Source organism: Tachysurus vachellii, chromosome 6, assembly GCF_030014155.1.
Source record: "Tachysurus vachellii isolate PV-2020 chromosome 6, HZAU_Pvac_v1, whole genome shotgun sequence".
Taxonomy (NCBI): Eukaryota; Metazoa; Chordata; class Actinopteri; order Siluriformes; family Bagridae; genus Tachysurus; species Tachysurus vachellii.
The window spans coordinates 13,624,694-13,636,593 of NC_083465.1; the positions used below are offsets into that span (position 1 = coordinate 13,624,694).

At 41.4% G+C, this 11,900-nt stretch overlaps 1 protein-coding gene, 1 long non-coding RNA gene and 2 pseudogenes across 2 annotated transcripts; 2 read left to right on the top strand and 2 right to left on the bottom strand.

The window, feature by feature from the left end:
- Positions 1 to 421: 421 nt before the first annotated feature.
- On the top strand, positions 422 to 4,698 carry LOC132847263 (creatine kinase B-type-like). The gene is made up of 7 exons (XM_060872400.1): positions 422 to 609; positions 1,368 to 1,522; positions 1,631 to 1,763; positions 2,494 to 2,665; positions 3,966 to 4,089; positions 4,197 to 4,386; positions 4,520 to 4,698. The coding sequence occupies exons 1-7, from the start codon at positions 423 to 425 to the stop codon at positions 4,696 to 4,698; spliced, it is 1,140 nt and encodes a 379-aa protein (XP_060728383.1). The 5' UTR covers position 422.
- Positions 4,556 to 6,391, bottom strand: LOC132847264 (uncharacterized). Its single transcript, XR_009648626.1, has 2 exons — positions 5,943 to 6,391; positions 4,556 to 4,767 (listed from the first exon to the last, which is right to left on the bottom strand). It is a non-coding gene; the product is annotated as an uncharacterized LOC132847264 (long non-coding RNA).
- Positions 6,392 to 7,823: 1,432 nt separating this feature from the next.
- LOC132846782 (creatine kinase, testis isozyme-like) lies at positions 7,824 to 9,915 on the top strand (annotated as a pseudogene).
- Positions 9,916 to 10,226: 311 nt separating this feature from the next.
- On the bottom strand, positions 10,227 to 11,305 carry LOC132846783 (uncharacterized; annotated as a pseudogene).
- Between the last annotated feature and the right edge of the window lie 595 nt (positions 11,306 to 11,900).

Here is an 11,900-nt window from a genome sequence, read left to right on the forward strand (position 1 = left end):
TTACAACACTTAGGACTTAGTTTTGATGAAGGAGGAAGTGTGTCTCAGCATTTAGCAACATGTTTGAATTCTTTCTGACTTTTGTGAAAGTTTACATGTGCCTCTGAGACCCATTCATATGTGTAGTCAGAAAGTCTTATTGGTTTGTTTTTTAGTTGCAGTTGGGGAGATACATAGTTTTACATGTATATAGTTTTCCTAGGACAAGCTGTACATTTAGATTGCTTTAACACTACTTGCACTTTAATACATGGACGTTTTTTCATAGAGGTATATGGCATTTGATAAGTAATAGTCACTCCACCATCAGTGTATTAGATACTTTCTTGGGTTTGTTTTTAAGCTATTTAGCCAAATTATTATTATTGGCATTATTTTTTATTGAACAAAACCAGGACCTTGTTTTATTTGAAGCCTCCACTATGGGAAACACACACAACCAGATGAAGATGAGGTACCCGGCTGAAGCAGAGTATCCTGATCTGTCCAAGCACAACAACCACATGGCTAAAGCGCTCACCCCTGCCATATATGAGCGCCTGCGCAGCAAACAGACATCGAGTGGCTTCACGCTGGATGATGTGATTCAGACTGGAGTCGATAATCCAGGTAAAGCTGTTTAAATGGCTTTTGCCTGAGCACAAACCCAAATCCATCTGCTTAAAGCATCACAGTTCAGTCAACAAAAGTCTTCACTGGGAAAATTAAACCTGACTGCCAAAAAAAACAGACCCAGAGCAACAGAGCAACATCTTTAGGGTCTATTGAAGTAGGGAAAGCTACTACACGTTAGGCACCACGGTCATGCAATACAAAATATCCAGGTATATCCAGACAAATTTCAGATGGTGAATGCAATTTGGTGTTCTACAGCAGAATAGTTTGCTGCTGAATTAAGTGATAAAAAACCTTGCTAAATTAAATAATAAAAAAGGTCCAAGAATAAAGACTTTAAAAGCTTTGGCTCTCTTAAAGCAGTAGAGTGTTGCTTTATATTATATGTTATATGTTATATTATATGAGTTATATATGAATACCCAGACCTCAGCCAGCACAGCAACCATATAGTCAAAGTTATGACACTGGAATTGTACAAGAAGCTCAGTGAGCATTCCACACCAAATGGATTCACCATAGATAAAGTCATTCAGATCTAGAAACTAGAAGTTTGCTTTTCTTACAAAAATAAGTGAATCAATGTCCAAGACTATAGTCTTTAGCAGTGAAAGCTTGACTGAGATTTTTAGTCACATTGTTTATTGCATAGTAGTGTAATCATGGCTTGTGTACTCTTTTTTTTTTTTTTTTTTTTTTTGTGAAAATTTCCATTTGCATGTAGAGCTGATTTTAACATGTCTACATCCTAGGCCACCCCTTCATTATGACTGTGGGCTGTGTGGCTGGAGATGAGGAGACCTATAAGGTGTTTAGGAAGCTGCTGGACCCTGTAATTGAGGACAGGCATGGGGGATACAAGCCCACTGATAAACACAAAACTGACCTGAACCCAAACAACCTGAAGGTACAGTCATGACTTGTAAATATTGACTGTATACATTGCTATAGCCTTATGTATTGCTAGTTGAATTGTGGTTTTATTCAGGTTTTTATTTTCTCTTTAAATATAAAGGGTGGGGATGATCTGGATCCTAACTATGTGCTGAGTTCTCGTGTGCGAACAGGCAGGAGCATCCGTGGTTTTTGCCTGCCCCCACACTGCAGCCGTGGAGAGAGGAGAGAGATTGAAAAACTCTCCATGGAAGGTATAGTTCTTCAGCAGACCATGGTTCCACCTAGTGGAGAAACTGCTATATGATGGTTTTGTGTATTTGGACCATAATATTTTCACTCACTCTCACTCACTCATTTTCTACCGCTTATCCGAACTACTTCGGGTCATGGGGAGCCTGTGCCTATCTCAGGCGGCATCAAGGCAGGATACACCCTGGACGGAGTGCCAACCCATTGCAGGGCACACACACACACACACACTCTCATTCACTCATGCAATCACACACTACGGACAATTTTACAGAGATGCCAATCAACCTACCATGCATGTCTTTGGTCCGGGGGAGGAAACCGGAGTACCCAGAGGAAACCCCCGAGGCACGGGGAGAACATGCAAACTCCACACACACAAGGCCGAGGCGGGAATCGAACCCCCAACCCTGGAGGTGTGAGGCGAACCCTGGAGGCTAAATGATGCTTGCAACTGTAACCACCTGATATGGAACAACACTGAAATGTCTAATTAGCCGTTATGCTAAACCACTAAAACTTTTGCCATTAAAATTTGCAATTTTAGAAATATTAGAATTTTTTTAAATTGATGTTTAAGTTAAAAAATGTATATAGAATCTCTAGTTATTTTTTGCTTCCATTCCCCTATCTCTCCTCTTCTTTTATTGATTTAAGAGTAATGCATATCCGTTGTAATGGTAACAAAGGGGAAATGTTTAAAATAGGCGATTTTTGATGTCTGTTTTGCAGCTTTAGGTGCCCTGAGAGGAGACCTGAAGGGAAAATACTATGCTCTGAAAAATATGACTGAAGGAGAACAGCAGCAGCTGATTGATGACCACTTCTTGTTTGACAAACCTGTATCTCCCCTGCTGTTGGCCTCTGGAATGGCCCGGGATTGGCCTGATGCCAGGGGAATATGGTAAGTGACTGAGTACCCACAGTACAGAATTTCTACTAGGGTGCTGCCGCCACTTGTGTGAAGGTGGTATTGCCAGCGATTATGCAATACGCAATGCACTATTATGCTTTATATCCTATAACAATGTTTGTATGTTTAGTATTTAGTTCTATATTCATTCATTCATTTTCTACCGCTTATCCGAACTACCTCGGGTCACGGGGACTCTGTGCCTATCTCAGGCGTCATTGGGCATCAAGGCAGGATACACCCTGGATGGAGTGTCAACCCATCGCAGGGCACACGCAGGGCACTCTCATTCACTCACGCAATCACACACTAGGGACAATTTTCCAGAGATGCCAATCAACCTACCATGCATGTCTTTGGACCGGGGGAGGAAACCGGAGTACCCGGAGGAAATCCCCGAGGCACGGGGAGAACATGCAAACTCCACACACACAAGGTGGAGGCGGGAATCGAACCCCGACCCTGGAGGTGTGAGGCGAACGTGCTAACCACTAAGCCACCGTGCCCCCCTAGTTCTATATTTATTTACTGAAATATATGGCCAAGTTTGATTTAAGTTCAAAATTGTATTTAAAAGAAAATACATTGTTTTGATGAAATTGGGCAACTATTTCTAATAAAACTGTGTGTGAATAGATTACTGGGAGAGAATTTAGTAAGCCAGAAAAACATATGTGTATTTGTACTCAGATGTATTTAAAATTGGTGTTTATTTAACTAATTGACCAACAGGATATATACTATTGGACATTTTTTAATGCTACTTAAATAAAAAAAATACCAAGTGTTGGATATTTAACGTCTGTTAGCTAGTTCTAGTGTGCTTTAGAGTTAATGATGCAAAATACAGAAAAAATGCAGGATTTACCTGGATACTAAACTAATCCCCTTTATAAAGTAAATAAAATGATGATTCTCCGACCATTGAACAGTAGTATTTGCCAGTACTGAGAGCAGTGGTCCTGGTTAATACCACTGGGCACTTATGGGTCTTATGAAAGACATGCCCTTGCATCATTAATTTCAGTAATTGCTACCCATGTGAGCTACATTTACAAATGAGACTTGTTTAAATTTCTTGGACTTGTTAGTGTGGTGGTAGACCCATATAGACTGTAGACTAAGTAGTAGCTTTTGTTGTCACAGTTTATTAGGCATGTTGAATCATTCTCAGTTCAGAGAACTTATGCTTTATGCTACATGACCTAGAGCTGATCATTTTGATAACCCTTGCTATTTTTAAGAAATTTGTTCCATTTGTTGGTCACAACGTTTTAATGTTTTTTTCCAGGCACAATGACAACAAAACATTCCTTGTGTGGGTGAATGAGGAGGATCACTTGCGTGTCATCTCCATGCAGAAAGGTGGCAACATGAAGGAAGTGTTTACTCGTTTCTGCACAGGCCTCACACAGGTAATCTGCCCATTAATGTTCAGGAGTGGGATTATTTCATAAAAAGTAGTTGAGGAATAACTTGTCTACTGTACATAACTGATGCTTACTGACTTGTACCCTTTCAGATTGAGGAGCTATTCAAGAGTAAGGGGCATGCGTTTATGTGGAATGAACACCTGGGCTACATCCTCACCTGCCCTTCTAACCTGGGCACAGGTCTGCGTGCAGGTGTGCATGTCAAACTCCCCAACCTGAGTAAGCACAAGAAGTTTGATCATGTGCTTAAGAAATTACGCCTTCAAAAGCGTGGAACAGGTAAATGTTATAAAGCCCAAATAAGAAAGTAACATGTTATAAAGCACACAGTGCTGTCCTCAGTATGGTGTGGGTAAGTCATTATGAGGCTGATGGTTCTGGCAGTAATACTAATGGCTGCATTTAATGTCAGGTGGTGTGGACACTGCTGCAGTAGGTGGTGTGTTCGATATCTCTAATGCTGACCGGCTGGGCTTCTCTGAGGTGGAGCTTGTTCAGATGGTGGTAGATGGAGTGAAGCTGCTGGTGGAGATGGAGAAGCGACTAGAGAAAGGCAAAGCCATTGATGACCTAATACCTGCTCAAAAGTAAATTCAGCAACCATCCTTCAACCTCACTCCTCCAGAATGCCCATTTTTATCCCCCATTCCAAATCAATTCCTATGAGAAAAATAAAAGAATGTATATTGTATTTAAGATGCCTTTAATATAGTGACAAAAGAATTAAACACTCAGTTTAATGTCTATTGTCTTGTTCAAACAATATTAATGATAGTAGAAGCCATAACAAATGTACCTGTTCATTTATATAAAAACAAACTTTATAATATACAGATCCTTCAATAAAACTTCTGTTTCTGATTCTGATTCTTAATGGTGTGTAATTAGCCTCACATTCTCAGCATTCACATGCTAACCGCTCTTAGAGGTAATTTATATTATATGTTATATTATTGGTTATTCCACCCATTTTGTGTGTTCCCTGACTGTTCCTTCTAGGCCCACTGTGCCTAATGGTAGGGCTTTGAGCAAACTATCCTTCCCTATTATTTTGGGTTGGTTATATATATATACTAAAACTAATTCCTTGTATGTGTAATAAAGCTCCTTCTGACTCTGGTGTGTCCTCAGCCTCACTTTCTCCTAGACAAATAAATGTAGCGCCCTCTACCCTTAAACTTTAATTGGATGGAGGACCGGGTTCTTACTTTGTCTCTCGATGGGATATCCCTTTCCTTCCTCTTGTACTTTTGTCTACTTATAAGCTTAATTAGACGGTTGTACGCACTAACTGCAGCAAGTTATCACAAAGCTTCAATCAACTCACAAGATAAGCAAACTTAATTACATTTAATTATGTACAAATTGAAATATTAAATAATTGTTTTAAGTATATATATAACAAACATACAAAATAAATAAAGACAAATTTAAAGGTAACCTGTTGTGTATTCCTTCCTTCTGAATAGCCCCTTTAAACTACCTTCTCAGAAATTCACAGGATAGATGTCAGGATAACTCACAGAAGATGTATTACACTAAATTAACTCAATAATAAGTAGTAACACCCCCCAGTAAGCAATGTGCAGAGATTCAGTGTTACACATATACTTCAGATCAATTTCAGGAACATAAACAAAACATCAATAACCCAAAACTCTGGGAAAATAGAATACACAATATTATAGTTCTCAGGCAACACATGCATGGGCCCACACACACACCAGTCACAAACCCTGTGAGGCCTGTAACTTTGCTGGGGAGCGTGGTGTCCTTTAAAACAACAAATGGTCTCTTCACTCTTATGAGCTGAAAGAACACAATAAACAGAGCACCTGAATGCCTTCCAAGGTGGTTGAAACGCGAACTTATCCTCACATGAAGCGGTAGATATTCCTGAAGTCTCACGGCCTCCTCTCCCGAAAAGCAACGCGATACTGTATCACCATGGCATTGAGATTCCAAACCACGTCCGATATAGAGTCACAACTGCTTCACGAAAATTAAATAAACTAAACGCACTGCTGGAAAACCGTCAGATAGAAGTCTCTTTGTAGCGTAGTCCCGATAATTAGCGTAGCGACGGGCTGCGCTATACGGCAGACTCAGAAAAAACAAAACGTAAACGTTTACTCTCGTACAGAGTATAAACACCAATCCACTAAATAAAAGGTATTAATAACAATTCTTTTGCCAAATACAGACAGTTTTACACACTTTGCCATTGGGTATTTTAGCTATATCCGACTTAAACTCTCTCGAAGCAAAAAAAAAAACACCTCCTACTCCCTCTGCAGTTCTCAACTCTCTCCCCTTCCAATCAGAATTCACCATCTACACGTGGGGTGGGAAATAGTGGAAAATGGCAAATCACAAATAACTGAACAAGCTTGCTAGTCAAAGACACGTTTTGAGCCAGTGTATTACTAACAAACCTTGTACCTGCCGTATCTCTTAAAGGGGAAGTGCACAATTATTTCAACCGTACACACTTACACAGTTACGATATTGTTTGAACCACAAATAATCATAAATGACCAATTACATTCATTCATTCATTCATTCATCTTCTACCGCTTATCCGAACTACCTCGGGTCACGGGGAGCCTGTGCCTATCTCAGGCGTCATCGGGCATCAAGGCAGGATACACCCTGGACAGAGTGCCAACCCATCGCAGGGCACACACACACACTCATTCACTCACGCAATCACACACTAGGGACAATTTTCCAGAGATGCCAATCAACCTACCATGCATGTCTTTGGACCGGGGAGGAAACCGGAGTACCCGGAGGAAACCCCCGAGGCACGGGGAGAACAAGCAAACTCCACACACACAAGGTGGAGGCGGGAATCGAACCCCGACCCTGGAGGTGTGAGGCGAACGTGCTAACCACTAAGCCACCGTGCCCCCGACCAATTACATTAAAAAAAAAACAAAAAAAAAAAACAGAACTTATACTTAATATAACCCTAGCTGGGCTACATAAATGGACTACAAATAGCCAATAAGAGCCGTTCTTGAAGACTATAAATTAAACGCTCCCTCCCAAACCCTCACCAGTGAGTAGGATAACTTTGGAGCTCAGCGCACACTTCAGGAATTTTGTGTCTAACGTGTCATCAGTCCACAGGTGACACTATGTATATTTTTTCCAACAGATACGAAAATAAAAATGTCAGAAGCTAGATTGCACTACAACGAGGCAATTCGGAGATCAAACAAGATTAATATATGTTACAACACTAAGGACTTGGTTTTGATGAAGAAGGACGTGTGTCTGTCTCAGCGTTGAACGACATGTTTGAATTCTTTGCGACTTTTGTGAAATTTCCACGTGCCTCTGAGACCCATTCATATGCGTAGTGAGAAAATTTTTTATTTTCTTATAATTATTGTTTACACCACATGCATTTCAAAACAGAGACATTCAACAAAAATCACTGAGTAATTTATCCCTAACAAAACCAGACTCAGACCAACATCTTCATGGTCTGTGTATATGAGGTGTGTTGAAGTAGGGAAAGCTACTGGAGTTGGGCACCACTGTCTTGCATTACAAAACCCAAACTGCTTACTCTAGTTTTAAAGTTGTATGTCCTTGTACCATCTGGAGCAAAAACTACAAATTGTTACAAACTACATCCAGGCATATCCAGACAAATTTCTGATGGTGAATGCAACTGGGTGTTATACAGCAGAATACTTTTAGACATGCTGTACAGTAAAGTTGTGGAATTAAATAATAAAAAAAGGTCCAAGAGTAAGGACTCTGAGAGTTTTGGCTCTCCAACAGCAGTAGGGTGTTGCAGGTAAAATGTGACAGTTATATTTATGACATTTATGAATATCAGATGAATTCTCTGCAGATTGTGTTCTTGTGCCTTGTATTTGTGTAGCAATAAAAAAATTAGCACTCTTGCCATCAAGAAGCTGTCTGCTGAGGATAAATACCCAGACCCCAGGCAGCACAGCAACCATATAGCCAAAGACAATGGATTTGTACAAGAAGCTCAGTGAGCGTTCCACTCCAAACGGATTCACCATAGATAGTCATTCAGACTGGAGTAGATAATCCTGGTAAACGTAGGTATTCCCAAAGGCCGGTATGCTAGGGTAACAAAACCTCTTAAAGCGAGTGGATACGAGCATGTGACATCACCCAAATACCCGTGACGCAATTCACGTCATTGTGCTGTGTTTTGTTTTATTTATATATATATATATATATATATATATATATATATATATATATATATATATATATATATATATGTGTGTATGTAAGTATAATGTCCATTTTGTAAAAAACAAAAAAAAACAAAAAAAAAACAAGATCTTTGTGGTAATCTATTATCTTGGGGCGGGGCTGGACATGATGTCACGTGACATCATCCAAATGCCCGTGAGGAAGTTCCCCTCATTGTTCTGAGTGTTTTGATATGTCACATTTCAATGTTTCAAAGTTTTTCGATTTTGCATATATTGGGGGCGGGGCTGCAAGAAAACCGAAAGGCCAGTCACCATTTTAAAACTTTGTCCAGAGTATCACCCTAAATAAGCTGACCGAGTTTGGTGTAGAAAGCTTGCCAAGTTATAAACCATTAAATTTTTAATGAGTGTCTATGACAAAAAAGGCCATTTTGAGTCCCGGCAGCGTGATTACCGGTACTCGGATCGCTTAGAAAAGTAACAGGAACAAACTTCAGACCAAACTTCATATCTGATTTTGTGGTATGTATGTGGCTCGAAAGTCCTAGGAGTAGCAATTTATACATTTTTGTCTAAGAAGAATAAGCAAAACAGAATGTTGGCGTCTGCAAGCCAATGTTCTATAAGCCAACATAACTAAAAACAACATAACAACATAACCTCATCCATTTGCATGTAGAGCTGATTCCATGTCTACATCCTAGGTCACCCCTTCATTATTACTGTGGGCTGTGTGGCTGAAGATGAGGAGACCTATGAGGTGTTTAAGGAGCTGCTTGACCCAGTCATTGAGGACAAGAGTCAAGAAAGAAGTCAAGAAGCTTTTTATTGTCATTTCAACCATATATAGCTGTTGCAATACACAGTGAATGAGGCAACGTTCCTCAAGGACCATGATGCTACATAGAACAAAGACAGAGCTAAGGACTTAGTAAGTCTTAAGTAAGTCTTAAGTAAGTCACAGCATGTGAACAGGTTGATGGATGTATATTGGAAGTGTGCGTATTTGGTGTAGGTCTGTGCAGTCCATACCGTTTATGTGCATGTGTGTGTTGTGCTCAGTACAGTTCAGTTTCAGTTATTAAGGAGTCTGGTGGCTTGTGGGAAGGGTCCGAATACTTTGGTACCTTTTTCCAGACGGCAGGAGGGTGAAGAGTGTGTGTGAGGGGTGTGTGGGGTCATCCACAATTCTGTTTGCTTTGCGGATGCAGCTTATGGTGTAAATGTCCATGATAGAGGGAAGAGAGACCCCAATGATCGGCAAACTTGATAATATGGTTTGACAGGCATGGAGGATACAAGCCCACTGACAAACACAAAACTGACCTGAACACAAACAACCTCAAGGTACAGTCACGACTCAAATATTTAAGATGACTGTATACATTGATGTAGCCTTATATATTGCTAGTTGAATTATGGTTTTATACAGGTTTTTATTTTCTCTTTAAATATAAAGGGTGGGGATGATCTGGATCCTAACTGTGTGCTGAGCTCTCGTGTGCGAACAGGCAGGAGTATCCGTGGTTTTTGCCTGCCACCACACTGCAGTTGTAGAGAGAGGAGAGCTATTGAAAAACTTTGGGTTACTTAACGTAATCCCCGGTTCTTTGATAACAGAGTGAGGTGTTTCACTATGGGAATCGATTTGGGCGTGACCAACTACGGAAGCTCTTATGACACCACGTCTGTCTTTGACGTACAGGTCGACTTTGACAGACAGGTCGACCCCTGTCTACGTCATTAACGAGATTTCTTCCCGTCCAAGTGCAAGGAGGGAAGTGCTGGTGAAACACCTCACTCTGTTATCAAAGAACCGGGGATTACGTTAAGTAACCCAAAGTTCTTTTTCTAACTTAGTGTGTCACTATGGGAGATATAGACAGCTCCTGGAATGCACCCATATTACTGTTTCCAAATAGGTACAGAAGATAGGTATCGCCAAATAGGTATCGCCTCCACAATCCAATGGGATAGCCGCTGCCGAGATAACGGCTTCCCTGTGTGAGGAGTAGCCCAAGACACAAACTGCTGGACACAAGTTCTGACACCAGCTGTTATGTCCACATACAGTACGCCTGAAGAGCCCGCACCGGGCATAATGTATTAAGTTTCTGCTTCTCCGGAGAAGAAAACGGAGGAGGATGAAAAGCCGCCAGTTCAGTAGATGGGCACCTATATGCCGATTCCAAAACCTTAGGCACAAAAGCGGGGTTAGGACAAAAAGAAACTTTAGTGAGCCCCGGAGCGAATTGTAAGCAAGACGGGCTAACTGACAAAGCATGTAAATCACTCACACGATTGGCTGTCACCAAAGCCAGGAGCAGTGCCGTCTTAAGAGAGAGATACTTAAGACTCACCGCCTCTATCGGCTCAAAAGGATGTCGAGACAAGGCTTCTAAGATGATGGGCAGATCCCATAAAGGAACCATTTGCCTAGACACCGGCTGTATGCCGCGCACCCCCTTCATAAAACGACTAATTAAAGGGTGCTGGCCTGCCGAATTTTCACCAAAACCTACATGGCAGGCTGAAATAGCTGCCAGGTACACCTTAATAGTGGAGAAAGCCTTCCTTTTATCAAGCAGATCTTGGAGGAAGCATAATATATCCCTAACAGAGCACTGAAAAGGGATAATCTCTCTCCGCCCATACCATTCTTCAAAAACACCCAATTTCTTGATATAAAGAGCGCAGGTAAAGGAGGCTCTTGCACTCTGTATAGTACGTATAACTGACGAGGGCAAGCCAGCCGCATTCAGATTCCACCTCTCACGGGCCAGGCCCAGAGGGCTAACATGTCCGGAGGAGGACATAGTCACTCTTGATGACACTGCCCCTAAGGGAATCCCCGACCTGAGCGTCACAGGGCTTTTCCAGTGTCTGAGCACTTCGACGCACGCATGATTGACTCTCACCGGTCGGCTGAGATGCCGGCGAGAGCACAGATGCAAACGCGTGATCCAGCGCTGAAAATCCCGCATTTTGAGTAGCCCCAAATGCACTACCGCGATCACCGAAGCCATAAGCCCCAGCATTCATAAGCACAGTCTGTACGGGACCACTCATCCCCTCTGAAAACGAGTGAGACATTGTGTGAAAGATGCTATTCTCTCTTCCGTCAATGTGTCTTGATACGAAAGGGAGTCCAAGTTGAGCCCTAAATACTCCGTAAGTTGAGAGGGCACCAACCGGCTCTTTATCATGTTTATCCTGAAACCCAGGTCTCTTAGGTGATTCAGGACAATCTCTGCGTCTTTTATGGCTTGCTCTCTTGACGAAAAGCATATCAGATAATCGTCTATGTAAGACAATATCCTTATGCCCTTGCCCCTCAATGGGAACAGAGCTGCCTCCACACATTTGATAAAAACCCTCGGAACTAACAACAGCCTGAATGGTATAGTTTGAAATTCATATGCTGTGTCCCGGTATGCAAACCTGAGGAATTTCCTGTGAGAGAGATAAATGTCTATGTGGAAGTATGCGTCCGCCAGATCTATCGTCACAAACCAATCGTTTGGGCGAATCGATCAACACAGCACCTTGTGTGTCAGCATTTTGAATGAATACTTTCTG

What these genes read in the sequence shown, in the direction of transcription:
- LOC132847263 (XM_060872400.1), top strand. Translation starts at nt 423, where the DNA reads ATGGGAAACACACACAACCAGATGAAGATGAGGTACCCGGCTGAAGCA. An exon ending in GACTGGAGTCGATAATCCAG is followed by an intron (nt 610 to 1,367) that starts GTAAAGCTGTTT and finishes TCTACATCCTAG; the next exon opens with GCCACCCCTTCATTATGACT. An exon ending in TGAACCCAAACAACCTGAAG is followed by an intron (nt 1,523 to 1,630) that starts GTACAGTCATGA and finishes TTAAATATAAAG; the next exon opens with GGTGGGGATGATCTGGATCC.